The 26,829-nt window shown below is 41.5% G+C and overlaps 1 protein-coding gene across 7 annotated transcripts in view; it reads right to left on the bottom strand.

Moving 5' to 3' along the window:
* Window positions 1–26,829, bottom strand: part of MYO9A (myosin IXA) — a 188,701-nt gene that overhangs the window by 85,812 nt on the left and 76,060 nt on the right. For all 7 annotated transcript variants that reach the window (XM_063345594.1, XM_063345596.1, XM_063345599.1 and 4 more), the window contains 3 exons: window positions 23,614–23,711; window positions 20,881–21,007; window positions 13,529–13,618 (listed from right to left, as the gene is read on the bottom strand). In XM_063345594.1, coding sequence (XP_063201664.1) covers window positions 13,529–13,618; window positions 20,881–21,007; window positions 23,614–23,711 — 315 coding nt within the window. The remainder of the gene's footprint in view (window positions 1–13,528; window positions 13,619–20,880; window positions 21,008–23,613; window positions 23,712–26,829) is intronic.

The raw sequence follows: 26,829 nt of genomic DNA, 5'->3' as shown, positions 1-26,829 counted from the left end.
AGGAAGAAAGGAAATATCCCCTTCTCCCTTAGGGCCTTTGATAGACTTCCTATAATTTCTATACAAGGATGAAAGGTGCTTCCAATGAAATATTCAGGAAAAAAAAAAAAAGCAGCACTAGGATTCTTCCTCTTCAGGAAATCCCTCCAAAAATTAAATGTGTATACGTATTTTTAGTGGCTCTATTGGGGCTTTGTTTGTTTGTTTTTCTTTAAATATGCGGACTAAATTTTCAGTGCGTTACCCAATGAATCAATTGGCATTTCTGCCCACAAGGACTTGGCACTAAATCCCGGGAACCTGTTGATATCCAACCAAAAAATAATTTAGTGAGCTCTTATCATACACAGGATTTGATTTCTGTTATCATTTGATGTCTGTTTTAAAATCCTTATCAGCCATTCCCATTTTTCCCGCATCTATTCTCCAAGGTGAAATTTGGCTTCATAATGACATTTGTACTTACTGTAACACAAATGTCTTGTTCCAAAATGACTCAGAGGAAAAAACACACTTTCATACCTACTGAATTTTGCCCATGGTATTTACCTAACATTTTCTGATGGTGCCTCCCTCCTTCAACCACTTCTGTTGGTATGAGTGATATATACAATTGTCAAATAGGGTGAAAAATCAGGAAAAAAGTGTATTTGTTTTCTTATTTGACTCAAAGTATCTATTCAACAAAATGATGCTGCATGCATGAGTAAACGATGACATAAATCAGTCTCTATTCTAAAAAAATCCACACTTGCCTCTTTTTTCAAAAAAATAAATATTAGCAATGCTTAGCCAGTGTGAAGAGCAGCTTAGCCTGCTGCTAGGGATAGGACTTAGCTGAGACCAAACAAGCAAAACCAAGAGCAATTCCAGCTCTCCTAACACACTTGATTTGTATCTCCTAAAGGGGTCTAATGGACAGGAAGAGAAGCCGGTCCTCCCTCCTGAGTATGTCTTGGACATGCAGTCATTCGAAAACAGCACACGTAGGCATCTTGGTGATGATGATCTCTGCTGCAATCATGAATTACATGATTAAATAAAACAGACTCAAAATATACTTTTATTTCAAATAGGGCTTAGGGCTGCCAGCTACTACTAAGAGCACTAGTGTCAGAGGAGGAGCTAACGCGTGTGCTAAAATACTATTAAAATCCAGTTTTTCTCTCTGACACTGTTAGCGCTCCATGAGGGCTGAAAAAACCCATTATGTGAGGTGGCTTCAGCTTGGGTTTGTAGTTATATGGACAGGAGAACAACTGCCAAGGGATGGCTTTGGGGTCTGTCACTCCTGATCTGAGATGGAGTAACATCTAAAGAAGGGAGAGACACGTAGGTGTGAAGCAGAGCTAAATCAGGACAGGAGCAGCAAACGAGAAGGATGGTGACAAAGTATAGTAGCACCGCAATCAAAACCTGCCACCGTATCACATCCACTCTACGCCTCACCACCGAAGTTGGGAGAACATTTCTGGATTTGAAAAAAAAAAAATAAATTCAATGAAAACCTTTAAATTGCTGGAATTAGGCAAGGTCTCAATCCCACTTTTTGTCCAAACACAGGTTTTAGTGTCTCACTCTTATCTCACATCAGGCTCAGCCTGTTCCGTGGGGTCCCAAGTCACACGTGTGTGCGCACGGAGAATTACGGTTTCCTGCTGCTCTGCTTGCTTTCTATTTATGACCGAATACGTCGTGCGTCTGGTTTACATTCACAGCCGTGTCCTGCGGCAGGAGATAGATTAAGCAGCTTTTGTGGTTCCCCTTTGGGTCACGGGACACAGGCCGAGACAAGCAGGCTTAGCTTTGCCTTTTTTTTTTATTTAACAGAGGCTTTACACCCAGAGGAAAGTGCTCTTGCAGGATATCAGACTCTAGCTTAATCCCTATCTTGGCATCAAGGAGTATTATATCATACTGGGGCTGGATAAGTATGATGTAATTTTCCATACTTGTATTTTATCTTAGCATCATATTAAAATCCTGTCATTCTCATGTTTGCTTTTCCTAAGAGAACTTGAATCATCAAGGCATCATGCTGACTCCAGCCTGCAAAAGGGTTTTTTTATGATTTTTATGTTTGATTAAGGAGCAGCAGAAGTATCTTTAAAAGCATCATTGAAAGAAGAGGAATGAAAAATGCAAAGGGAGTCTAACTACAAGAAAAAGAAACAGAAAAGTTCCTTTTAAAATGCTCTAAACTTTCCTGCAAAGGCTCATTTTTACGTTTTATCTCCATGAATGTACCTGCAAAAAAATATACCCCAAAAATCTCCACTAAGCCTTGCACTACTGCAACTGCTGGCTCCTGTCTTCCCGGCTGGCCGCCACGGCCCAGCAGAAACCTTCCACTATCACCCCAGAGCCAGGAGGCAGCGCGGTGTCCTGCCAATTGATTTTATCCAAGAGATGCGAGTGTCAATGATGTTTTCCAGAACTTCTGGGTGGATTTTACAATGAGAAAAAATAGACTGGAATGTCATTACAATACAATACCCAATCGTTCTCCAATACAACACTGAAATAAGAAGGCACTGAAGAATCTTTTTCACTAAACCAGTTATAAAGTTTTCAGATTCAGAGCGATTTTTTGAGCACTAACTTTTAACTTTACATACCAAACAGCTTTTTTTAATGCTGCTTGTGCTCTCCTTTCTCTAGTACCAGTTTCCCAGAGCCTTTGTGATCACCTTCCTTGGATAAAGTTCCACCTCCAACCTGCCAACCTGTATTACTCAGAGGTAATTTTAGGGCGTTTCCCAAACCATGCCGACACTTTTCCCAAAAAACCCCAACCACAACAGGAGAAGTCAAATCAATGGATTTGTCCAGTGAGACAATCTTCCTGCATCAATATGTCATCAGGCTGACAAGAAAGCCCTTCAGAGCTCCTAGCTTACTTGCTACTATAGGAAATAAGAAACCATTAATCATTAATTATTTTTAAAAATTATCACAGGGAACACTTTTAATGTCATTGACCTCTTTTCATCATGGGTTGATGTGTTCATCTTAACGCCACTCCCTGTCTCGCGTATGTTCCCAGTGAAATGGCTCATGCCATTCCTGCGCTAACATGACTCCTGAGGAATAACACAGGGATGCCAGCACATTCCCGCAACCTGCCCCCCTCCTTACTCATCCTCCTGGTGTTAAGACCAACGTTAACAGGGAAAATTAAGTGGAAAATCTGAAACAAGAACAATGTCTTCTGTGGGTGTCGAGGACCCAACTATTGTATCTCAGCTGGTGGTAGGCAGGACTCGGAAAAGGACAGATGGGAGACCCGTCATCCCCATCACAGAGTAGAGCCTGCCTGCGATTTATTTTTAGAGATAAAACATCTCTAAAAACCAGCAAGTCCCCTTCTGTAATATTGTCATACCGTAGCTGAATATCTGTAACATGCTGCGGTCACGCCTTGCAGGAAAAATCGCCCATGTTACAGTCAAAACCAAATTAAACCAAGAAAAATCTTGTTAGCGATTTTCTCAACATCTCAACTGAGCAGTCATGCGGTTACAAGTGCCATTTTCCTAAAAAGATTTCAGTCAAAGCCTTCAGCCTTCTGATTTGGACTGTGTGGTTAGAAAATGTCATCTGTAACAAATCAAAAGAAAAAAAAATCCTCTCTCTTCCCGAAATAAAACTCTTCCAGAAAATGAGTCAACGGTTCTTGCTTCTCCCTGTGGAGGAAAGAATGGCATTGAGCACCCCTACTGAAAGGTGCTCCCACAGAGCAATCATGAGCCCACCATGAAGAGATGCAAAAGAACAGAGTCACCAGGCAGCCAAATTTGAAAGGTCCGCAAAGGTTTCAAACACTTTTTCAAACAAAAAATTGTTTTCCTCCACCTACATTCATCCAGAGTCTGTCAAAAGCATGAACTGCAATCCCATTCAGACCATGTTTTCACAGGGAAACTGGTACAGAAATAAATTAATGGGTTACTTAGTGGCACAAGAAGTAGATGTGTGACCTGACCTGAGAAAGAACCTGTAGGCTACGTTTAGGGAAATGCGCTCACCGTTTGACGGGCACAAAGTACCAGCATTCCTACCGTGAAGCCCAACGCATCACCAAAAATAGCACTTGAGCTTTCATAAGCCAAATCCTGCCTTTCTGTTGTCCCTTCCCAAGCAGAAGACACTATCGTAGAAAAACTTGTTCGGCCAGTGTATCGTCATCTTCACTACAGGCTTTTTTATTATTGTTTTTGGCAAGCTTCCTCAAAGAGAAATGATTTCTTGTCACAACTCGGCTGCTACAGACCTGTTTGTGCAACAGACCCTGTCCAGCCACGGAGCTCCTACGTCTCCTCCTACATCTCCTCCTACGTCAAGCATTGATAAACAGCCTTAGGCTGAGAAAAAAACAATCTAAATTTATTCAGATTGAGATTATATAGAAAAATCTCATATTCCAAGCAACTGTACCAAAATTACACCCTCTGTGGGAAGAGCCGACTTCCTAACCCAGGAATAGTTCGTTTCCACTCATAAAACTTTTCACATGAGCGTAGCCTAACTTTAAGTAACAAGAGGTGTGAAATTAAAGCGTCTTTTCAGTAATATAATTTCAGATATAATTAAACAAGGCTTTTAAAGAGTCAAAAATGGATTTGATGATAGAAAGGGCAGTTGCAGAGGGGAGGTTGATTATGGGCAGAGCAGTGCATGGAAAGTCAGTATTTCCTTTCTTAAAGTCCTTATTTTGGACTCTGCTCAGAAATCTTGACACCTGAGAGTCTTCCTTCCCCCCCCCCCCCCCCAGACATTAGTGTCAAATAAATACTATGAACACAGCTAACATCAAGAATTTCCATGGTGGCACAGAGAAGAGTAACCACAACATGGGTTCTCAGGATGTTCAGATGTATGTTGTCAACCATGAAGTTCTGCAGGTTTGGAAGATCCTTGTAGACATGGACTCTGTTCAGCCAGACCTCAGCATCAAATCCCACGCACCGCTTCATGCAAATATTAGGGCATATAATCATATCATCATGTGAAAAAAATCATTGAAACTGGTTAAGAAAAAAGAAAAGACCCAACACTGATGGACTCTGTCTTCCTAATAATGGAAGGATGTTGCATCCCATGAAGAAACACACGCAGGACACCAGTCCTATAAAACCACTAGCCTCATCCTAAGCCATATTCTGTCACCAAGCACAGCTGGCTTTTGAATTTTGAAGGAAAAAAATGAGAAATCTAACCTCACGAAAATGTTTCTTTTGAAGTTCTACGCTGACAGGTTGCTCTCACGTCCTGAAGCAGAGACGCTTGCTTGGCTCTTAAAAGCTTTGTGGGGTTTCAGTTTTATTCTATTAATATTTTTCTGTTAATTCTGAAGACACTCATCAACGTCCCAAGACTTCAAAGGAATCTGCTAAGCTCCTGATGCTAATAACCTGTGGTGACAATGAGTCTCCTAAGCTAATGGGGTTTGGCATAAGTAGGTGCTTCCAGCAGTTTTGCTACTTTCTATTCCATTAAGTGTTCTTGTCTTCACACTTCAGGACTGAGAATTTTCATTCCACTTTCTTGATGCTTTTAATTATTTTGTCTGCTTCCCACTTTTTCTTCTCTAATATTTGCAGTCAGTTAAATGTTCATGATTAGTTGCAACTATGATCTTTTCCTTTGGGTTTTGTTTTGGTTTTTTTTTAACATCTTAGGTAATGTTACGCCATTTGGCCCTGGAACTCCATTCCTTTTCTCTTTATAATGGCCTGAAAAAGGCATTAGACAGTACCACTACTAGTACGTCAGCTAATGAAACATCACTCGGCTCTTCGCTGTAATGAAATACTTTTTTCCCCTCATTAAGGTCTGCTCCGCAAGGCTTCTCTGTCTTGTGTTTCTGCCAATTAACTGTTACCATGCTGAAAATTAAATGCTCTCCCCAAGCATAAGCCACTAACGCAGTGCAGTTTATCATCCGAAATAACTATCTTGTGATAGTTATTCACAAACATGCTGAGCATCTTGTATTCATCAGCAAGAAAATTCATCCCAGGTAAAGGAGGTGAGGCTGAAGTGACATATTCTGACATGAAAAAAATACATCCAATGGCTTCGTGCCACCAGAAAGGAGAGATGTGCCTGCCCCACCACCCCTGGGCAAAGGTTCCCTCCTCTGCCCCTTTCTTCATACAGCCCAACGCAGCTGTTTACTAGACTTCTGTGGAATTTTGCAAAAGGACACAAATCCAGCTCTCCTTCCATTCCAAGGACCTTCTCCAGGTTAGCTAATTGAGCCAGCACAGACCCAGCAATGACGAACATCTGAGGTGCTGAAAGGACGGAGCAAGGCTGCACAGCCCTCAGCAAAGGCAGACAGAAGACCTGAAATGTCTTCACTGTCACACTAAAAACACAGGTTTGATGATTGTTACCCTCTGCTTTTTTCTGCAAGTCGCAGATTTGCAGGAGACTGAATATTTTTGTTAGCTAATCTGACCTGAATTGCATAAGTGCTTTTCCAACTAATCATAGCTGACTCCACATAGACCTATAGCTGCATGTATTTATGCAAAATAAAAAGCATTTTACAGATTCAATTGCAATTTGGATGCTCTGCACACCACCGCAGAACAGTTTGATGGTGTCCTTCCACAGCCACATAACCACCTGCATGTAACACTCATTTGCTAAGCAGTATATAGCCATTTAAGCAAAGATATGATCATAGAATCATAGAATGGTTCGGGTTGGAATGGACCTTAAAAGATCATCTAGTCCCAACCCCCCTGCCCTGGGCAGGGACACTTCCCACTAGACCAGGTTCCTCAAAGCCTCATCCAGCCTGGCCTTGAACACCTCCAGGGATGGGGCAGTCACAGCTTCTCTGGGCAACCTGTTCCACTGCATCACCACCCTCACAGTAAAGAATTTCTTCCTGATATCTAATCTAAATCTACCCTCCTTCAGTTTGAAAGCGTTACCCCATGTCCTATCATCACACTCCCTGATAAAGAGTCCCACCCCCTGATAAAGAGTCCCACTCCATCCTTCCTGTAGGCCCCCTTCAGGTACTGGAAGGCCGCTATAAGGTCTCCCCAGAGCCTTCTCTTCTCCAGGCTGAACACCCCCAACTCTCTCAGCTTGTCCTCACAGCAGAGGGGCTCCAGCCCTCGGATCATCTTCGTGGCCTCCTCTGGACCTGTTCCAACAGGTCCATGTCCTTCTTGGGCTGAGGGCTCCAGAGCTGGATGCAGTACTCCAGGTGGGGTCTCACATTATATCCTATAGAAGCATGCAAATAAAATCTTTCAAAATATCTTGGCATTACCTAGAGTTTTAGCAGGCCCCAAGAACCAAGGACGCTTAGGGCAGTGCAAAGGGACTTAAAAAAATATGTTTGCATCCCAGGCTTTGCTATCACAATATAGAAGAGTGCCACAGGGGCAGGAAATAACATGCTTTTATTTTTTGTGCTTCACAACATCTGGTTGCAGGGACCTCCCTGTACCTACACCTACAACTCAGTCCCTTTCAGTCCCTCTGGTTTTTAAGATAGCCATTTTCCACTTACAATTATGAATACACATTAAGTTAAATACAAGATATATTTATGGTGACACTCATCACATCAAACAACCGGCTCCTAACAGCTTTCCAAAATTAAAGGTAGGAAAGAATCAGGTCACTTGTTGCCCAAGAAGTTGTCTCACATCTTTTATTTCCCTTATGTTGGGCAATTTCACATCAGACTTTGTCCGAAAGTGTGAATTAATTCATTAACTAACCCTTAGGGATAAAATGCCCTTGGACAAAAATGGCTGAAAATCATAAAGATCTGTTAAAACAAAGTTTTTTTGCAAAGTCATTAGCTTAAGAAATACCAACAGAACTAAAAGAACCAAAAGCGTCATGGAAAAAAAAAAATCTGTTTTCTGGAGGGATGGAAAAAAAGAATTCACTAGCAGATGTATTTACTTGGATAGCGAGTTTTTCCTCATCTGGTGAAGAACACGGAAAAAATGCAGAGACTGGTGAAAACCAGAGAGGCAGGTGACAGACGCCAGCCTGATAAGCAGAACAAACAGGATGGAAACAAAGCGGGGATGGTTGAGGAGCTCAGACACAGGGCTCGTCTCCGGCGCGTTGGAAAGGGGGAGTCAAGATGCTGAATGGATTTGAGAGAGGTACATGACTGTATTAGTCAAGGCATAAACCTTGGCCTTGGACCCTTGCAGTGGTCTGAGATGGAAAAAAAAATGAATTCTTTGAATTATTTAGATAGAAGCAGGAAGACAGACGTGGCCCAGAAGGGCAGTTCCTCGCACAGATTAAGCCTAAGATGATGCTCAGATTTCATCCAGGAACAGGAGAAAGATCCCAAGTTCTCTACACAGATTTGATTAAAGTTCTCTGCTCCTGCACGGGCTGCATGTTTCCTACCAAATGTCAGTCAAACTGCTTAATATTCAGTGTGTCTTGGTTTTTTTCTTGGGATACCTGAATTGTGAACTGAATCCGATGTCTGAAAGAAGTGGACTTGGCCAGCTCACTGTTACCAAATACTGCCCTCACCCTGCACGGATACACCGGGGGTTTTCTGGAAATCCATGAACTGCTGCTGGCTCTGTTAATTCACCATCTCACTCCTGATAAAGACATTAGCAGCTGTTTTGGACAACGAACCAAGACCTCTGAACACAACTGCAGCCTTTCATGTCCGTGCAACCTTTTTTTCTAAGTTTATCTACAGCGTAAAGCTTCTAAACCTTAGCACTCGACCAAATTACGCAGTCATTTCAAACTCTGCATTAAAATACCATCCAGCTACTATAAAAGGAAAAATGAATGGTTCCAGGAGGCAGCTCTGCGGCAGACAAGCCAGCGTGGCTCTGAAGATAAGAGGCAGCTGCCAGAGGAAAATATAAGCATTATTTATGGATGTGGTGTCCTTGCTCATTTAAATTTCGACAAGGGCTGGAGATGCAGAGCAGGAGCAGACAGGCAGCTCTCCCCGCAGGACTGCAGACGTGTGGGGTCTACAATCTACATATCTATGTTTGCCATGGGTGCCACAGCAAGGAAGGGTCAAAACTACAAGGCAGTGTTGATTTTTACCTTCAAAATCAGGTCCCCCCTTGACTGCCTCTCCTTAATTTCATAAATACCAGTAGTTCCAGCAACATGGGGCTGTACCCAAATGTTAACACCAAGGTCAGACACAACCATTTAATAATACACCCCGATTTACTGAACAATCAGAAAAACCTGATGGCACATTACACTTTGCAGGGTCTTCCTGAAGATCCACAAGCTCATTCCATAATCCTTGTAATACCCTGAGGACAGCCACTGACTATGAACCAAGAAAGAACAGATCACAGCTAGAAACGGGAGCTCAGGTCACAACAGTTTATCTGCTCCTGGCTACAGCTCTGCTCGAGCAGGTGCTGCCGTCACACATCTTGTATCCTCCTGCAAAATACAGAGTAAAACAAAATCTCTGTGTGCTGGGAAGAACTTGCTCCACTGAAGGCAACACCACTGGCAGCTGCTGGTACGCAGGAGGCAGTGCTTTTGCTTTGTTGGAGTCCTACCTTCTTGTTGGACTTCAATTTAACCCATTAACTTGATTTAGATCCTCCAAGGTCATCCAGCAGAACAGTTGTATGCAGACAGGACTCAAAAAGTCTTGACTTATTAAAAGAAACGGAGTTGAAAAAGCCAACTTTTCTGCCTAATGCAAAAATGGCACATAATCCATGGGGGTAAAGCCCAATGCAACCCATGGGAGCAAAGCCAACAAGAAAAGCCATAAGGAAAGTAGTAAAATATGAACAAATGCAGAGGAAATTGCAGCTGTCATCTTCACCACCATAGGCTTCAGGCTGCTGGGAGGTCCAGCTGCAAGTTGTCCCCACAAATACTATTGAAGGGCATTTTGCAATACATTTTACCCAAGCATCAAAATGTGCTGTAATATAATATCTAGTTTTACATAAATTACTGCAAAGATGAACAGAACAAACCCAGGAAGAGAACCTGATACAAATCTATAACTGTCATGAAGGAGAAGGTTTCAAATAAGGAGCTGCCAAGTGCTCAAACCATTTTATTTTTTTTTTTTAAAAAAAGCCCCAGACCACAGGCCAGTGTTTCTAATCAGCGTACAATAACAATGCAGCCAGGAAGCATGCAGACAGAGAGGAATGCGGCATCACTGCAAATCCAACAAAGGCATCCTCTCCCTGCACTTGTGGGGCTACAGCTCGGGAAAATGGAAAAGGGAAAAGGCTTGACTTGGTATCATAAAGTCCAATCTCAGCTCTGATGCTTTCAAACCTCCAAAGGACAGGCTGCCTGCGTTTCCTCTGCCCATTCAAGATTATTAAGGGGGGGCGACAATTGTCACGGCGGGACCCTGAGGTTACAGATCTCACAGCAGCCAGGCTGCAATCACAGAATGATCACATTAGCATTAGCCATTTCATGGGCAGTATTTCTACGTTGAGTTGTCATCGGCATATATTCCAACACCAATTGATGAAAGGGATCAGCAAATGTCAGCCCCCGTGTGGAGCACAAAGTGAAACAAAGCTTGAAGCCCTACGGGCAAGTCCAACCACCCATACTCAATACGATACGTGTCTCTGTAGCACTGAGTAGGTGAACGCAGGAACCTCACCAAAGCTCAAGAACCCACCCAGATCCTAAGATCTTGAGGCTTTTTACATAAGAATGTTTATTTCAAATGAAAGCTACATACATCTAACTCCTTGCTAGTAACCCAAAATTCAGAAAGAGGTAGAAGACAACCAAGAAACACAGGTCTATAGGTGCCCCACCCACAGAGCCAGGGGCTCCATCAGGAGACACATAATCTCCCCAACAACAAACTCTCCCGCTATCCCGAGCGATCTCATCAGTGATGCTGGAGGTAGAAGCCCAATGCTACTTACTCCCAACTTCACCCATAGAGCCCAATAATTTACTATTTCCACTCACAGTTTAGACAACAGGTTTCAGAACCAAATAAAATTTCTTAGAACTCCCTCTTTTGCCAAGTTTTTGCTCTTCTTTTAATAACTGCTACACTGTGCAGGCCGCCTATATAAAATTGTTCAAAGACTTGGAAGGCACTTGGTAGATCCAAGCTGTTCTTCTTGATGGTGCAAAAAAGCAAGCACATGCCAAAATGACATTTTTACAATCCTTTTTTGAGAGCCACTGCAGCACAGTCTTTTCCAGACAAATTCCACTGAATCTTTCAGTGTATCAACAACCAATACAAAAAACATCAAGCATTTTAGCATCTGGAAAATAAAGTGGCTGCTACATACATCATTGCCTATGAGTTATAGGAGTCATAGTGGGACAGTCATGTCTGAAAATCCCCAAAACCTCAATCACTCCATCCATTTGAGCCAACTATAATGCTCTTTTGTAAAACACGCAAGAAGCACAACCAGCCCAATTGTTTCCAACAGTCCAATTAGTCATGAGTGTGATTATCAGACATCGGTATTCTTTGTAAAGTCCAGAAATGTGAAATGAATCCTACTCTTTCTTCCTAATTCAGATCGATCTGAAACTAAGCCACCTCTCCCACTTCCCCAGCCAGAGGAAGACCAGGAGGAGACCTCTTCTCACGGTGAGGTTCCAGTTAGAGCATCTCAAATTCTGCTCTGCTATGTTGATCGTGAGCAAGTCAGTAGCGAACCTGAGAGAGGTCACTGTTGGATAAAATTTGGTGGTCAGGATGCTAATGTTGCAAGGACAGTGAATAAAAAGCATGGGGTGGTGCCTACCTTTTCGGAACGCAATTGACAGCTTCTTACAAAATGATTTCGTCATGGAGATTACATCAACCTTCCCCAGCAGAGCCTTGTGTTCCTTTTTCTTCCCCCACAGTCACCGCAATCACCACACCCTGATCTTTCATTTCTTGTACTAGATACTGGTGACAGACCTCTATAAGTGAATACCTGAGATTCACGAGCAGAGGCATCATCAAAAACATTTTGGAAAGCACTTGAGAAATTCATGGTCAGACATTTTAGGGAGCAAGTGGGGCTTCTTTGATCTCAACAGAAGGAGCATCTAGGTAAGATTGTTTCAAGCTGTTTCAGTACAAAACCTGGTGGCCCAGGTTAAACTATTACAAGAACCAGTTTAATCCAACCTGCCAAGTTTTGCAGTGAGGTGGTTGAAGGTGCTTTGGTGCACGCTGTTCCGTCATAACAGCTGTTGGGAAGTAACCTCCAGCAGAAGGGTGGTTATAGTTACGTTTTAAACTTTTCTAGCAATTTCTTAAGTCTGTGCCTAAGACGCAGGCAAAAAGTACAAATACCACACCCATTATACATCCATCACAAAGATGCGATAAGAGCATTTGCGTGCCCTTTGTTAGGGGAGATTCAAGCCTTGCACAAAGGCAACACTTAACTTTTAAGGAATAAAGTTCAGTAACAGTTACTGAGCTTAAACACACAATCTCAAAAGGAGATAAAAGATTACGTTTTTTCCCCCTCTCTGGAAAAAAAGGAATCAAAATATCTACAGCTGACCCTAATGACAACACATCATGTGCTTATCTATTTACGACATAACAGACGGCTCTCAGAGACATTATTCAAGATGTTGCAAATTCTCACACAACCATATGACAAGGGGGAACTGAGGGACCAAGCGTGGTGTGGTGCCATGCTCAATGTTCTTAAACTGGGGGCGGGGGGGGGGGGGGGGGGGGGGGCGGAGGTACAAGAACACTAGATGCAGAAACAGATAAAAACAAGTATTGCGGCAGAGTAGAGCTTATATGAACATGGAAGAAAACAAAGGTATTTCTGTTTACGAGCCACAGAATATAATTTAAAATTCCTGGAAATCATGTATTTAGAAAATAAACGGGTTTGCTGATACTGTAATCCTGAGACAGACCATAACAGAGAATTTACATGTTACGTGCAGTGCCATCCCCACGGTTATCAGCGGCACAGACTACGCTCAAATTTGAGAGTGGCTGATGGAGTTGTGGCTGCTCCAAAGCATCACGCGAAGACCCAGCCTGTGAGAGGTCTGAAGAAAAGATAACGGGAAGTTTCTACAGAAGATCTCCAGCTCCACCCGTACAGGAATCATGACTAACGTAGGCACCTAGGACCCCACCAAAAATTTCCTGGAGGTCTTAGGTCATTACTCTGCTGTGGGATGAATCAGTGCTACATTTTAAGGAACGACGTATGAAGACTACTACTGGTATCATACACATGCAGCGACATTCTGCTTTAGAGAACACTTACCCAGCCGTAAGGCATTAAAAGAGTTACGGACTATCACAGGATAATGTGCAAACCTGCTTTCCAGGAACAGTGTAGAAAGTAAAGTCATTTTCTAGATTCATCACTTTCTAGATTCATACACATCAGTCTCTCCTACATTATTTTTATGTAAATAAATAAATAAAAACTGAAAGAATATCTACCAGAGTTGAGTGTACATCTCAAAGCATTGAAAACCATCCCAAGAGTTGCCTTTTTAATAATAAGCACCATGTACAGACCTCCGCTAGTTTGTACGGTAAGATCAGCTTCTCTCCAACTGTCACGGTCTTTCTGGTAACCAGGGCCTCAAACAGCATCTCTTCTTTCACCTAAAACAAAAATCTTGACATTAATGATTATTCTATGAATAATTTTTTAAAAAATCTAATTGTTTAAAAAAATTAAAATTTGTAAAGGTAAACGTTTTCAAAAATTAAAAATCTGTAAATTAAAAAAAAAAAGCTTTAAACACTTTTGCCAGCCCTTGCAGAGTTAATGTTCAATGCCCAAGAACGAGCTAGACATTGGGAGGAGACAACTCAGCACATAAATCCAGCATCAGAAATCAGACACCACAGTATTCAAGGGAACCTGATTTTCCGCATTCAGTCACTGCATTTCTAGCAATTTCCCACTGGTATCCTTCATTCCCGGTGCAGCTCCTCCCTCCCACACTTTGTGTTGGCAAAATAAGTCAACTTTCTACTGTTGTCAAGATGACATCATACACATTACTCTAACACAAGCAAAATAGTGTCATCGGTTTAAGAGATAACCAAGGGGGTTTTTGGTGTTTTTCAGGGTGTGGAGGAATTAGAAGGAGGAAGAAACCTTTTGAAAAGCACCTGATATTTACTCTGCTATTCACACCTGATACTTAGAGTCCCCAAAGACGCCAGGTCCCAGCCAGTGACAATCTCTAATCGCCCGTAACAGAAACCAGTTTGCAGAAAAAAATCAGTTGTGTAGACACAGACACTTCAGCAAATAGGTAAAAGGTGCCGACAAATTAAGCAGTACCTGCCATGAATTGTTGGGACAAAGCTTCCTTTCCAACCAGATTCAAGTCCCTCTTACTTTTATATCCTCTGGAAAAATTCAGAAGCATGACCTCTCTACCAGAATAGATGGTGACACGCTTATAAATAAGTTAGGTCTAAATACTTTGAGTTGTTGACTGCTCTTTCCTAAATTTCAAGGGTCAAAAAAGAAACTGTCAGTCTGGGTGTCAATCTCTGAGCCTGGAGTCAGTAGCTATGGACTGATATGGAGACGACGTTGCTTGAAGAGCCACAGTGAAGTCTACAGAAGCTGCCTATCGTAACCGAAGGACTCCACATAGACACCAGACCCATTGAGAACATCTCTAATGAAGACTAGAAGTACCAAATCCACATTTCTGAAACCATACAAGGCCATATTTTTATCCCAGGGAAACCATTTCATTTACAATTTGACACAGACGATGGGAAACTTAGTGGTTTATGTACTTTGACTTACTCCTTTAACCCAATTAATTAGCAGGAAGAGCATGCAAAAAAGGCAGATGAACCTAAGAAATCTTACAAACCACTGCAATAATGATGCTGTTCTGTACAGAAAGCTACTTCTCTCTACCAAAATACTGTCACAGGAGTCTCCCTGATAAACTCCAGCGCATTTTTATGTAAGTCACTTTCCCTGCAACACCCACTAATAAGAACTTGTTGCTGTGGCATGGAAAGCAGAAAACACCATCACCTGTATATGACCTTCACCCACCAGCAAGTCCTATGTCATTGGAAACTGAATGTCAGCACCTTGAGGTTCATTTTGTTTATCCTCAGAAATACTGCAGAGCCACCAGTTATTATCATCTGATTTGGCCTTTCAAAAAAAACTGGGGAAAAAAAATGATCTTCTGGTTTACCTGGAAATATGCAGTAAGTTTTCACATTTGGTTTCTATTCCTCTACATCCAGCAAAATGGCAATTTTTTAAAAACTTCATCTCTGCAGGCAAAACGTGGACGTTTTTCCAGCAGCTTGTGACTGAGGGACCGTGGGCTGCCCTCCCTCAGTTGAGCAGCTTGGAAGAAAAGTGAGTTTTACACCATCCGTTATCCCACACAAAGGAGGGATGCTGCGAATCCACAGCCAGCATGCTGGCTTTTTTTAATTATCAAAGGCAACAAGGCAGAGGGGTATCAGATGGTTACTAATCAAAACAGTCCAATGTAATATTCTGAAACAGCCTAAATGCTTCCAAGTCCCAGATTTGTCAGCAAACAAAGGGATTTTAAATGGTTTAAACAACTACCCGCACTGTCCCTCGCCATCCCCATCTGATGTTCACCCCGGTTTTCCCTTTTCCCTCTGCCCTCCTGATAGGTGAGACCTGCAGATGTGCTTCCTTCATCTCCAGACCTGCTGCGAGCTGATCCAGAGGGATCACACCGAGTCATCTTCTCATACAAAAACATACTTGGCAAGGAAGGGACTGTAATCCCTGCATCTCCCTGGGTCTTCATCTGCAATTACCACCCAGTGGAGCTTGATCTTGATTGCTTCATCACCTCTGAGAGCCAACACCATGGGTACAGCCAAATTATCCTAATTTTCATTTAAGGTCACAGCTTGAAGGTAGCTGACTCCTGATGGCAACGAGGAACCCTAGGAGCTTTTCAAAGATAAACACTGCACGTGCCGATGACTAAGGACACCTGGTGCATGGAGATACTTGCAGCTTCCCCATCGCACACATCCTATGCTTCCTCCCCCAGTAAGTATAAGACACTAAAATAGAGACAAAAAAACATCCCAGCAGATTAGCAAAGAGGAAAACACGATTTATTTCTTTAGTTCGTGCCCCAGGAGTTACACTTCTGTTACATTTCATGGATTCTTTGCTTTCTGGTGCTGAAGGTCAAGTCCTGCTTTCTCTGCCTTAAAAAAGCTACATGGCCTATAGGAGTTTATATCTTAATTACAGGGACAAAATACAGATTTAAGACTTCACTGCCACATGCAAGTCAAACCGACGCTGAGAGGGCTGGATGACTAGAGCTCTAAAAGCCAGCGAAGGGTGACCAGCAATGCCGCCACGGCTATAAACATCAGCGGAGCACGGCAGGGAGCAGACAGCCGGCGGGCTCCCGCAAGGGCTGGGCTGCAGCCAAGGCAGGCGGAGATTGCTTCTCCAGTAACGCCAGGGTATTATGTTATAGCAGCTGAAGAAAAATGAACCATTTCCAGCTTGAAAGCAAGAAAACATCGTTTTTTGTCTTTCCTCCCATATTTGAGAAAGGGATTACAGCGTTGAGCGCTCGTTCCAAAGCTGCCTGGTGCGGAGTAACAGAAAATAAATTCAGATTTCTATCAGTTCTTGCAAAAGATCTGAACCTTTTCTTCAGACTTTCTTTCAAACAACCAGAAAGTTATCTGACTCAAGTTCTGGCTCGGAGCTTTGCATCCGATGAAGATGTCCCTGCACATTGCAGGAGGCTGGACTAGGTGATCTTTGGAGGTCCTTTCCAACCCAACCCATTCTATGATCCCCAAAACTTTGTCCAGAAAGTGGATGCAGAAGAAAAGTCTAGATGCAAGCACTGGCTGCCTTGTAATCCTCACCTCCCTTTTGCTCCCCAATTACTTTCCAAGATGTTTATCACACAAGGAGCGTAATGTCTGTGGGATCCCTCTGGGAAGCTGAAGACAAATTTTAGTAGAAAAAGTACTCGAGCACATAAGTCTCCCAGGGAGGTAGACATTAGCTCCAAAAGCTTACATCATCAATGCGAAAAGAGATCTGGCAAAACTAATTTAGGACACCCGATAACTCATATTTATCTTTATTTGCATCGAGGTTGGTTACCTAAGCCTAAAAACTGAACATAAAACTGTTCCATTGAGCGAAGACAGAATTTGCCTTCCCTGCTCAATGCTCCATACACAGAAATGATTTCCCCTATTAGTAAATGTACACAATTACAATGTTCCTGCTCTTCTAATGGAAAAAAAGGTCTCTCAAGGTGAATAGACACTAGATGATTTCTAATAGATTGCTTTTGCTAATAAGCCCACAAATGAGCCTTTCCTGGCTTTTCCCCAGAAACACAAAAGTTTTCCCCAGTTTTACACAATCCTCCGCCACTTCTGCAAAGGACCCATGATATCCACAGCGCTTGCACGGGACTCCACGTCTGCTCCATCCATCAGGCAGCCTTGACATCATGCTACGGCATGGTATTTCAGCAAAGTTTAAACAAAGGCCATGAAAAACCTGCCAAAAGCCTCCACATAATCCACACGCTATGTCTACTCTTGGAAAAAAAAAAAATTAAATCAGGGAATCAGGGTCTTACTGTAAATGAAACAATGATCCACAGAGTCTGGCCAAAATCCTATATTGCAGTTTGCTTTTTCAACAAATGCTGCTCTGAGTGTTTTAATAAACCAAAAGCATACTGGACAGGGTTGTCAGTATCTAAGAAAAATCAAATCCATCACAGATCATCATGTCCTCCCAGATTCCTTCAAAAAATCTGCACATTAGCTTCGTTTTTATAGGGATGCAAATCTCATTTTACAGAGGAAGGACAGTTGGTCAGGGCTGTTGCATGAACCGCGGCAGCAGGGAAATTCCCCCTGTTGTCCTTAGAGGCTCAGAAGCTCCAACATAAACCTGCTAAACTCAGGAGAATTTGGGCCAGACTCTCCTTCAGAGGGAGAAAACACCTTCACTTTGCCTAAATTTTTCATTTCAGCCAGGCTGTTGGTCCCTCTCCTCCCCATGAAGGCCACCGCCCCATTGGTGCTGCGTGGGAGGACCTCCACAGCCCCTCTTCTTTGCTGCTCTCGGAGATGGCCAATTCAGCTCCCGCTTCTCAGAGCCTTTCCACCAAGTCCACTTGGATTTTTAATTCTCTTTTCCATTTCAAATCCTTGACTGAACAAATCCAGTGAGTCATTTAAGGGAAAAAAAACAAAAAACAAAACCCAAACACCCCCCTAATCTTTGCCTGCAAGTATCAGACCACATCAGAGCTGGTTTCTTGCATCATTTTGCTACGCTCAAGACTATCCCTTGCCAAGACCCCAGTGGCTGTATGAAGAGAAGTTAAACTATTTGTCAACTAATATTATTTTTATACTGCAATGATTTTTCAGTCTTAGTGAGTAATGCCAAGATCTAGAGAGGGGATTAATAACTTTTTCAAGCCAATTCATATTTTCAGCAACAATGGTGTGAAAAGCAAAACTGTATACAGTTTGGTGACCACACACAAAAAAAGTAATAAAAATAATTACTCGAATGAGACAAAATGCAAAGTGTGAAATGTTTCAAGCAATATTTTTGGTCTCTGGCTAAGAAGAATTCACCATACTTAATTTGGAGAGTTGTAAGTAGCTAACTAACAAATTAAGTGCAACGGATGCTCTTTGTGATGATGTTTCACCTGTTTGAACCCTTCAGCTCTCCTTTTTGGTCAAAATTGAGTAAGAATGACCAAAAAAAAATATAAAAATCTATTCAGGTCTGCAAAGATTCAGGTCTGCAAAGACTGAGCATTTCAGAAAGAGAAACCAAGCCTCTCCTGAAAATGCGACTATAAAGCCAAATTATTGGCTTTATTTCAGCTGACTGGGGCGTGGGTCTATTGGAAACTTTACACTTGGAGGCAACCAATGTCTCCAATTCCATGGATAAATTACGATATAAACGCAACTTTAAGGACAAGCAACAGCACTTACCCAAACCCAGTGATGTATTTCACAAGATCATACCTCAGATCTGCACCGGCCTGATCTAATTAACAAGCAGTTTATGCTGTATACAGTCATTTACCTCGCAAAAGAATTACCAGGATGAACAGAAATCTGTCGCTTTGCTCAGCCACACCAGATTCTAGTGCTTTTTCAAAATGGTGCAGTTCAATATATATATTTTTTTTTTATCTTTTTTTACATATTGTTGACACCATCTGCCAGCGAGCATGGTATCCATGCTCTGTGCTGTTACCAGACCATGGCACTCAGCCACCGTTAGATCTATAGGGCTCAACCAATGCATCGTTTCACATGTACATGTGCAACAAATAACCCGATACCTTACAGCATGCAGATGGTGCAGAAGAGTTTGTTTGCAGAGGAAAGCCAGGGCAAAGACCTAAAGCCTGGAACTTTTTCAGATCTCTAAGTCACTCTCTTATTCAAAGCTTTTTTTAAAAAACAATTACTTCTTAAATGACTTGGCGCTCTCGCTATGGTCATTTTTAACAGGGTAAGATCAACAACATTCGTCTCCAAACTCATATTTTCCTTCTGTTTATTTCTGCAATCTCCAAGGCCAAGATGCAAAGAGCATCCAGCTGCTTATACCCATATTTTACAGAAGCTTTTCCCTCCCTAAATTCAAAGCATTAATGAAGTGCTATGAAAATCTGTGCGAGCCAATTCCCAGGTTCTTTAGGTAGTGAGATAGCACAACCATTATTTAAGGGAAGGAATGGGAAGAGCATCAGATGTACACAAAATTACAGGTTATCTTCTCACGCTATCATAAAATTAGCAAAAATTAACCTTCCACGCAATCCAGCAAGTACAAAGGGATAAAGATAAAGATTGTTTTAATCAACTACAAGTATAACATTTCAGTATCCTTTGGAATTACGAGAGGTTTAGAGCATTTTGAGAAAAGTGAGGCAGCAAGGAGAGCTGCTGGCCGCCTATATGAGGTTTTGCCCTCAGCTCTTGAACACTTAAGGCAAGCGCAGGACACAATGGCTCATAGAAATGAAGGCTTTTCTCACGAACAAAAAATGCCACAGCTCCATAACCTGCTCAGGCTAAGAGCAGCTCTCTAGTGCTTTTGTGCTGATTTACAGAATTGGAGCTGGCCCTGGGCCATCCAGGCTGAGACACACAAACCCTTCCCAAATGATACTGGCACAACGGTGACTCACAAGAGGACAAAGCGCTGTCAGTACAGGGTCCTAAACAGTAGACAGCATCAAGATGTTCACAAAAGAACTAGATAAATGCATGGATAACAGGTCCGTAAATGGCTACTAAAGGGATGAGATGCACCCTCCAGCACCTCTAATACAACCTTTGTGGATGCTGGCAGGGTACCAACAGGCAGCTAAATATGGTGAGCTCACTCAGCACCTACTCCGGCCACCACCTGAACCAGAAGAGTGGGCTGATGGTCCTACAATTCCTCCAATTTCTTACACAAATACTGGAACAGACATCAGAACCGTTGGGGAATTTTGGTGAGGAAGCTGATGGCTGGCAGTTGAAGAAACTACTGCGTTGAATGGCAGGTTTTCGTTCCACCTAGAACTGGTTTGCAAGCTTTCAAATTGTAATCACAGAAACAGTATTTTCAGTCAATTACACCTGAAGCTGAAGATTAGAGGAAAAAACCCTACCATTAAAAACCTCATAAAAAAAAAATCTTTATAACTTTTCACCGCCAAACATGAACAGCCCATATTAATGGTAACACGAGAGAACTTACCCTTCAGCAAAACTGGAAATAAATTCTATTACAAACCAGAGGTGGCTCATTAGGTGTGAACATTACAGGATGGAAAGCGAAGGCTTACCTCCAGCAGGTCTGACACGATAGGTAGTATTTCAGGGTTACAAATATCAATGGAGTCATCCCGGTAAGTCTTCTTTTTGTAACGGATGTTACCCAGGTGTAGTATCGCCGACAAGAGAGAGAAAATTCTAAAGAAAATAGAGAGCAGTCATTTTCACTCAGTTGTTTTTTCTTAAAGCTAATGAAAAAGCAATCCACGTCCCCAAAAATCAAGTGCCATTTTCATGTTTCACTCATTCCTCTAATTTTCAATCCAAAGCAGTTTATGTCCCAAATCTCCAAATGTTTCCTCAAAAACAATGCTCAAATGAAACATCCAATTCACCTCACGTAAAAAATATTTTCACTTAGTCAAGTACCAAACTTGCATTTTATGGCTTTCTTGAAAACTATTTAACTCATCAAAACCACGGTTACAAAATGACTCCCCATATTATAAGAAAAAAAGAAATCCTTGAGTAATCTAGATACCCAGATTAAATACCTATCATGCAATTGCCTAAATTTAGGGGGAGACTGGACTCAGTCACGCAGGTGATCCTTCCCAGTCCCCTAGCACATGGATTTATCACCTTCTCAGATCTAGTGCCGGGTGGAAAGCCTATACAAAAAAACATAAATGCTTTCATAATCTATAAGCAATTTGAGATAGAGAAAAGATGCTACACTTCAAGTAGATTTATGCAGCCAATTTTTTTATTTTTTATTTAATTTGATCACTTTTAAGTGATAGCCTCACTCCTCAAAAAAAAAAAAATCCTCTAAAAAAGTAGCTCTCAGACTATCGAGTCATGGCTGACTTCAGCAATAAACTCTGTTCCTATTTCTACACTCTCTGGGGGGCTAAAAATGAATGAAATCAAATTTGATTCCTGGCCATGCCATCAGCTTGTCTGGACAACACCTTCACCTCTCCAATCCATCCTCCCTTATCTCTAAAATAGGGATACTGATTCCTTCTCATGAATTACAAGGATACAATTCCAAACATTTCTCTTCTGTAACTGTTTCCACAAAGGTAAAACCCCATGATTTGCTATAAACAATCACTTATGAAAGCAAAGTAATACTTTAAATGTCCTTCCTTTTTATACTCAGCTGAAGGCAGTTACTTATTCTTGTTACAGTTCTACAAAGCCAAGCAGAATAAATTTGCTTGTATAGTGAAGAATCCACTATATTTTTTGACAAGCAAAATTCACTAGGAGAAATACAAGAACCTGTGTGCCAAGAAAAGTAAATCAAAAGCCTGAATTTGTTGTGACATCCAACTCTGCTCAGTCCTGACACTTACTGATTGCTGTACTCTGTCAATTAAATTCCCTTTCTGCACCCTAAACAGGCTTTAGAGAAACCTTGTCACTGATATCTGACTCTTGAAAGATAAGGAACCACACTGACATATAACATATTTACACTAGAAGTATGTATACTTGGGTTTATGCATGTGTGTGGAACAGACAGAGAAAAAACAGTCTTAATTTCCTAATCGATTGGTTACTAGTTAGAGATAAAGCATGAGCTTATTGAAAAAGATTCTCGGTTGGGTGAAAATTTCTTGTTGTAGCAGAAGGTGGGACAACGTCTCACAGTTAAGAGCTCGTAACTAGTGGCTCAGACACCTGTTAAAAGGCAAGAAAAATGGTGTTTAAAAAAACAGGAGGTAATCCACCCAGTTGGGAAAAAAAAAAAGCTCTATATTAGTATCTTAAATGTCATTTACCCAATGTGATGAATATGGTTTCAAGTGCCATTAGCACAGAGCAGTAATTCTCTGTTCCCACGTAACCTCCAGGATTTCAGACAGAAAGGAACCGTGTTCACTAAATTATTGTTTGAACATTTTGACTTGAAAAAGCGCAAGATTTCTCATTGTGTTCCAGCTACTGACGTGCTTCTCAGCAGTACTTACAACATCAAATCCATACCCACTTTGAGGTAATTTTTTAAATATTAATTTTTCTACGCCTGTTACTAACCTCAAGTAACGTATTTGTCAAATTCATTCAAATCTACTCAAGACTTGCAAGCCAAGAAACACCACCAGAAGAATTATTTTGTGGTTTCAGTTGGAGACGACCCTCTTGTCAAGCATGTAATTGCTTACAGTCAGAGGAAGGCGGTATTGCAACCCAACTAAGTCATCCAGTTTGTCAACCAGTACTTCCAGTGAATTTATGAAGGAAGGCCAGTTGGAAATGGGTCTACAGAACCGGCAATTGCATGCAAAGGATTAAGTATGATGACTAATAATTAGAATTTCTGATTAAATCAGGATCTGGATTCATAACGTGCAGAGTAAGGCATGACTATTCATGAACAATTGAAAAATACTTCCAGGTGCCAACTTCATGCCAACGCTCTATTTGCATAAAGAGAATCATTAACTACAGTAACGATGGGCATATTTTGTTTATATCTTTAAATTTTGGGTTGGGTTGAAGGGACCTTCAAAGATCATCTAGTCCAACCCCCTACCATGGGCAGGGACATCTTCCACTAGACCAGGTTGCTCAAAGCTTCACCCAACCTGACCGAGAACACTTCCAATAACGGAGCATCCACAGCTTCTCTGGGCAACCTCTTCCAGTGTCTTACCAATTATTCCTTCTCAGCAGCCCAATGCGTTATGTAGAGCACAACAATTATGTTAGCCCAAGTCAGGCCAATTTGATTATGAAGGCGATATTAGTTAACATAATCTCCAAGCTATCAATAGGGAAAATAAACTCACTGTCTGCGAGTCTTGGGAAGAAACCCCACCATCTCCATGGCTAGTTGTAATCGCTCAAAGTCATGCTTCAAGTCCTCCCCTTCCACGGAAAAGCAGTCCTGGTGGGTTCAAATAGAAAAATTAAACATTCAAAGAAATTAAGATCAGAACAGGTGCGGATGGCCAAGTCAACACTTCACAAATGTCATTTAGTGATCTCCGCGCCTTTTATCAGCAACTGGAATATTTCCAATCTGGCACTAGAAAATGAGATATCCAGGAGGCCCCACTGACACTACAGGGAATAACTGGCGAATTACCCCTGACACCCAGCCCAGGGACAGGGGGACTGACAGCACCATAGCAGATACAGCAAGAAACACATATGCAATACAATGAAAGACCAGGATTAGCTCCAGTGGTAAGGCAGAATTTTTCTTCTTAAATATTAGAAAGCGTATGCACAATTAAAAGCTTGATTTTTTTAAAAAAAATATTCTTTTTTAAAGTTTGATTTTTTACTATTTTATTATTTTTTTTAAATCAAGCTGTTTAGGAGAATCTGCTTCTGCAAGGACTTTATGGAAAACCAGAGCGCAAATTTCATTACAATAATTATTTATTGTATGCACAAACATTTTTCTGTATACTGTGTTTTATCCAGAGTGGCGAGATGGGCTTTCACAGGACCCTACATCTCCACCACAATTGCCTTGGTTTGAAGAGCCTGGACCTCAGAGAGGACTACATTGGCATACCTATTCCAAAACAACATTTTTGGCTACTTTTTCCTGCAGATCCTTCCTATTTCCTCGGCTTAATCTCTAACACAAGAGGTGAGTCGCACCATTCTAACAGTACAGTGAGAGTTCGTCAATGTGCAACAACTAGCATAAAAAAGGACGTGAATTAACAACGAGGTGAAATATGTTACACATTTAAAGGCAGTTTATTCCACATTAAATCCTGGTCCATTAGGAGTTCCTATAACTAAAGAGGGAGAATTCAGTTTTAAAATAGAATTCGCATAATTTTATGTAAAATATCAGTAAATTAAATCCTGCATAGGAAAGGGGAAGCTTTAAATATATTTTTCACTAACTTTATTCTAACTACCAACAAGTTTTCTAAAAATGTAAGCATTGAGGGAATTTGAAATCCACTACATTTTATATTTTTTGTAAACTAATCTGTCTGAACAGTTTAGTTTTTCAGATTATTCCCAACCTGATGAGTGTCACTGATACGTTCAGAGAAATCTGATGACATTCTAGACCCAACTTATATTGTCCTGCACCGATATTGAGGGAACATGGCTAAATTAATGCTCCTTAAATGAATATATAAAGTACTAATGCCAAATTCCTTTTGCCTTGGCTCACCTTGGGCCGCCGCATGGATTATCGATTATTCTCTCTCACTTTGTTGCCCGTACTTAATACTTTTTCCCATTGTTGCCTATGAAGACTCCCAATCTCTGAATCAAAATTATTTTATTGTGCATCACACAATACAGTGTTATCTTAAACCTCAGAATATTTTTACTAACCCTTAAATAGAGACTTTCTACCGTTAATCCAGGTACGTTAAGTAACAATTATAACTGCAGTTGCAGTGACAATTAATTAAGCAGCTGTATCCACACAGGTTTTTTTGGTCATTTGTCTGTAAATCATATTTACCACATAAGAAAGTCTGCACAAATTTTGCACAAATAGTTCTGAAATTCTGCACTAAACGGGGTTACGTGAACAGTACAGTGAATGTTATTAAATGGGTACCAAGTAGTCACAGTATGATGAGTGTTACTTGCAAAGCCACTCGTACTCATTTATAGAGTACATAGAATAAATCACAAAGACAGAATATACAGAATGAAGCTATTTTAGAGTATCAGCTTTGTGTCTTACAGCACATATCCGCATTTAAAGCCTCACAACTGTATGAGTCATACGATCTTCATCCCACTCCATAGCATCATTACAGCAATAGCTACTGATTATAGGGGGGAATTCTTATTTAAGATATTTATTTCAACATAGGAGACCAGTCACACACAATGCCTTGTCCCCTCGACCAAAAGCTAGAAAAGTTCCACTGGACAAGAAAACTGGAAGTTTTTCATCAGTGCTCCTCGGGGACAACAACTGAATACTGCAGGACAAAGTGAATTTAGAGATGTTGAACTGTAAGACCATTTAAAACCATGCACAGCATCAATGAATGTGGGGTTTTAAATTTAACAAGAATGTAACATGCCTGCATGTTCTTAGGAAATACTCATTACAAAAATGACACTTCCACCTTTTATTAATAGCGATTGAAAATTACCCTTTAAGAGATGTATAAGGTGTTTGTCTGCATATCATAGAATCATAGCATGTATTGGGTGTGCAGGGACCTCTGAAGGTCATCTAGTCCAACCCCCCTGCAGTCAGTAGGGACATCTTCAACTAGACCAGGTTGCTCAGAGCATCATCCAGCCTGGCCTTGAACATCTCCAGGGATGGGGCCTCCACCACCTCTGTGGGCAACCTGGGCCAGTGTCTCACCACCCTCATTGGAAAGAACGTCTTCCTAATGTCTAATCTAAACCTGCCCCGCTCTAGTTTATAACCATTGCCCCTCGTCCTATCACTACATGCCCTTGCAAACAAGAAAGCTGGGGAAGGGCTGTAGGCCCCCTTCAGGTACTGGAAGGCCGCTATAAGGTCTCCCTGGAGCCTTCTCTTCTCCAGGCTGAACACCCCCAACTCTCTCAGCCTGTCCTCACAGCAGAGGGGCTCCAGCCCTCAGATCATCTTTGTGGTCTCCTCTGGCCCCGCTCCAACAGGTCCATGTCCTTCTTGTGCTGAAGGCTCCAGAGCCCTATATATAATATATATTATCCAAAGGAATGCAACAAAGACATCTGCACTATATATCAGTAAGATCAGCAGGCATCAGCAAGGCAATTATTTATACCATAAAATATCAGGATAAGAAGTTGTCCCTCCTAAATTCAAACCTTGGCCAACTGGCTTCCTCGGCCACTACACCTACGATGAGGAGTACCTGCAGAAGTTTTCACACCCACCACGGTGGGACCTGGAGTCTGCAGGACAATAATATACCCACAAATTCTGCATATAAATCTTTTTAAAAACAGATTCCAGGAGACGATTTCTGTCACATTCCAGGAGAACTCCACATTCCAGGAGATGATTTCATTTTGTGGCATCATTCATCCAAAATTAA

The sequence above is a fragment of the Chroicocephalus ridibundus genome, chromosome 9 (genome assembly GCF_963924245.1).
Source record: "Chroicocephalus ridibundus chromosome 9, bChrRid1.1, whole genome shotgun sequence".
Taxonomy (NCBI): domain Eukaryota; kingdom Metazoa; phylum Chordata; class Aves; order Charadriiformes; family Laridae; genus Chroicocephalus; species Chroicocephalus ridibundus.
The sequence above is the reverse complement of the archived record's forward strand: the minus strand, read 5'-3'. Positions and strand labels throughout refer to the sequence as shown.